The sequence below is a fragment of the Octopus bimaculoides genome, chromosome 26 (genome assembly GCF_001194135.2).
Source record: "Octopus bimaculoides isolate UCB-OBI-ISO-001 chromosome 26, ASM119413v2, whole genome shotgun sequence".
Lineage (NCBI taxonomy): Eukaryota > Metazoa > Mollusca > Cephalopoda > Octopoda > Octopodidae > Octopus > Octopus bimaculoides.
In genome coordinates this window covers 16,451,868-16,455,406 of record NC_069006.1, presented here as the reverse complement: position 1 = coordinate 16,455,406, position 3,539 = coordinate 16,451,868, and the positions used below count along the sequence as shown (strand labels likewise).

Below are 3,539 nucleotides of genomic sequence, written 5' to 3'. Positions count from 1 at the left end.
AGGCCCCACCCCAGATGGTTGGATGTGATTGGAAAAGATCTCCAGAGGCTTTCTGTCATCTGCAAAGATGCAGAGGGGCTGGCATGGGACTGCCAGCGATGGAGAGTACTGGTAGCTCTACGCATGATGCCTCTGGGACCACTAACTTGGAATGACCCCAGCCCTGTCAAGCAAGAGCATGAAGTCAAGCCAAGCCAAACCAAGCCAAGCCAAGAATTTCTTCTAGACAATAAGTAGGGTTGAGAAGGGAAGAGTGCAAGAAAAACAGAGGAAGGGAAATGCTTTTACCTGGTATTCCTATAGGATTGAGAAGTTCATCCATGCCTTGAGGCATTGGCCACAAATGAAGCCCCACTTTATCACTAAGCAGGCGGTGGTTGAAATCAAACATTTGCAGATTACCCCAGGCCAGAGCATAATCGAACTGAAACAAGATGGAAAAACAAGTTTAAAAATATCAACAAATGATAAATACATATCATTTGGTACAAGCAAGTTTGTGTGATTAAGAGGTACACTAAACCACCCCAACCATATGGCTCCAGTTTCATTCAATGTATGGTGGAAACTTGAGTAGGCATCTTCTATCATAGTCTTTCAAGCCGACCAAATTGTTTTGAGTGAAACTTGACAGATGGAAACTGGTACAGATAACCATGGCGTGTGTGTGTGCACACATATATTTAATACATATGTATTAAATATTCAAGTATTATGCTCGCTAAAAGTGTTGGCATCAGGAAAGGCACCCAGCTATAATATATTAACTTAAAAAGATCCTACTCAACCCAGATCTGTTCAATTTGGCTCACAGATTTTTTAATAGATTTTTTTTTAACCAAACAGTTTGAAACTTCATATACTGGTAGAATTACTCACCCAGAACACGGTTTATGTTGAACATATTTAACAAAATTTCGTATATTAGAAGTTATTTCATGTTAAAGTTGTCATATTTGGGTTAATTTTAGCCAATGAACGATGTGTATTCAGTTGAAGAAAGCTACTGCTGTTTGCAATAGTAATTGAAGAACAACAACTTCTGGGTCATCTCTACTAAATATACCAGTGCACACGCACATACGCTTACACAGATCTTTAAATAACAATAGCCTTACCTTTTCTTTCCTTTCCTTCTTTTTAACAACTTCTTTGCTTTTGACATTTATCTCCTCCTGCAGCCAAATAAAATATAGGGAGTCAGTAGCTGTGACAATATTGACGAACATGATTATGGCAGTAGTGATGATAGAGGTGACGCATGATGATAACAGTGATGGCGATGAAGATGATGGTGGTGCTGCAGGTGAATGAGATGGTAAGGATGATGATGACAGCGTTTATAGAGGTGACAAGTGATAAGAGATGATGATAGTGACGGTGCTGGTAGGGGTAGTGTTAGAAGTGACTTGTAGTGGTGGTGGTGATAATAGAGATAACAGAGGCTGGCAATGTTGGTAGAGATGATGAAGCTGATAGTGGTAGCCATGGTGACTATGATGATGATGGTTGGGTAGCATCGGAGGAAGATTTAGGTGCAATGTTTTACAGGTCAAGCAACCCCACAATGACTTCTTTATTGTCTTGTAGATTGTTACTGTTGTTGACAGTGCAGTGGTGGTGGTCATATTGTTATTAATTCTTGTTTAACCTAACACTAGCCTGACGATCAAAAAAAGAATTATAGCTGTGACTAATCAGTTATAACGGTGATATACCTATCCATCTATCAATCTATTTATCTCGTTAGCAATAATGGTAAATAGTTTTTAGTTTCTGTCAGGGATATTATGAAAGGGTGCACAACATGTAGTAAATAACTTTAACTCTTTAGTAACCGGATTACTTTATCAAATGTAATGTTTATTTATTCACATTGCTTTGAATTGATCATGCACTATCTCATAGCTTTGAGATTTTGATGACCTGATTGTTTATTTTTAAAATAGGGTAGATGTGAAAAGCCAGATCTGGTTGATTATATTCAAAGTAGGTAAGTGCAAAAAAAAAAAAACTCACTTTGGTTTTCCGTCGCTTAGCAACAGAACATATTGAAAGGCAGAGTCGAGCACTTCGTGGTATCTCAGATACTGGAATTTCATATTCAAGCCATTGGTTCCAGCGGGGATTTAGAGAGTCAACACACTCAGTTTCTTTGGTTGGACACAATAGTTCAGTTCCATGGAAAAGACCAGTTTTCACATAAATCTAGAGAAAGAATGCAAGAAATATTTCTTAATACAAGGCTCACAAGAGATCTTTAATCCTTCAGCATTCAGATTGTTATATCAAGTGTAATACTTTTTATTTACATTGCTTACAATTATTCATGCATTATTTTGTAACTTCAAGATTTCAGTGATGTGATTGCTTGTTTCTCGGATGACATTGTAAGATAGGTGTGAGAGTCTGGATCTGGCCAGTTTGAACCTAAAACTGGAAGAATATCATGGCTGGATATGGCCGGTTTAAATGCTAAAGGGTTAAACTATGAATTAGATGTGGAATACTTTGTGTAGCTCGAAGGATGTTTGGTTACTATTTTGAGGAAGTCTATAAGTTCTTTCCCTGCTTATGTACAGTGCAATGGGTCACCATTTTATATTTTTAATTTTGCACATGCGCATTGCTTGTTTTTAATTTTGTCAACTACAAAGTATAGTAGGGTCAGTCTGGCACCACCTGTGAGAAAAACAGGACCATGACATAATTCACTCTGCCAGAAATTTGGAAATGACATGCTGTACTACTTGGCATTCACACCAGAATCTCCAATATGAACTTTTCAGAGTGTTTGGGTGTCAATCTGAGGAAATGTACCGAGAGTGATAAAAATCAAACATCCAGTCAACATCATGGTGTTTGAAGTGATCACTGGTGATAGCGACATTATGCCTCCATTTATCTTCCCACATGGTCTCAGACTCAATATGGAGGCCTGTATCAAGTACGTAAAGGAGGTAGTGCTGCCCTGGGTCAAGAGGGTGACAGCTGGAAGACCCTATGTCTGGTAACGGGATTCTGCACCATACCACACTAGCAGGAGAACCCAGTCATGGCTGTCAGACAATCTATTGTTAATAACTCTTTCTTACTATAGGCTCAAAGGCCTGAAATTTTGTGGGAGGCGGTCAATCGATTACATCATCCCTAATGCTCAAATGGTACTTATTTTATCAACCCCAAGAGCTTGAAAGGCAGAACTTACCCTACACCCATGTCATTATATTTATTAATGCAAGTAAAACTTCAAAGAAAAGAGGCGTCTGTATTTTACCTTGCCTTCTCCTTTCACATTGACATAAGTAGCACTGTTTATCTTGATGCGCAGTTTAGTTTTGATAGTCCAGATAGGAATAGTTTCTTGTTTCGTAATATCATTCAATGCTTGCACACCTGAAAGAAGTGGGGGAAGAAGAAACAAAACATATATATATATATTTAAGAAAACCAAATAATAATAATAATAATAATAATAATAATAATAATTAATAATAGGATTTCAAATTTTGCCACAAGGGCAGCAATTTTGGGGGATA

The 3,539-nt window shown here is 37.9% G+C and overlaps 1 protein-coding gene across 3 annotated transcripts in view; it reads right to left on the bottom strand.

Annotated features, from left to right (window-relative positions):
- LOC106883036 (phosphatidylinositol 4,5-bisphosphate 3-kinase catalytic subunit alpha isoform) overlaps positions 1 to 3,539 on the bottom strand; it is a 45,945-nt gene that overhangs the window by 15,250 nt on the left and 27,156 nt on the right. For all 3 annotated transcript variants that reach the window (XM_052977095.1, XM_014933898.2, XM_014933899.2), the window contains 4 exons: positions 3,278 to 3,396; positions 2,020 to 2,208; positions 1,119 to 1,175; positions 289 to 424 (listed from right to left, as the gene is read on the bottom strand). In XM_052977095.1, coding sequence (XP_052833055.1) covers positions 289 to 424; positions 1,119 to 1,175; positions 2,020 to 2,208; positions 3,278 to 3,396 — 501 coding nt within the window. The remainder of the gene's footprint in view (positions 1 to 288; positions 425 to 1,118; positions 1,176 to 2,019; positions 2,209 to 3,277; positions 3,397 to 3,539) is intronic.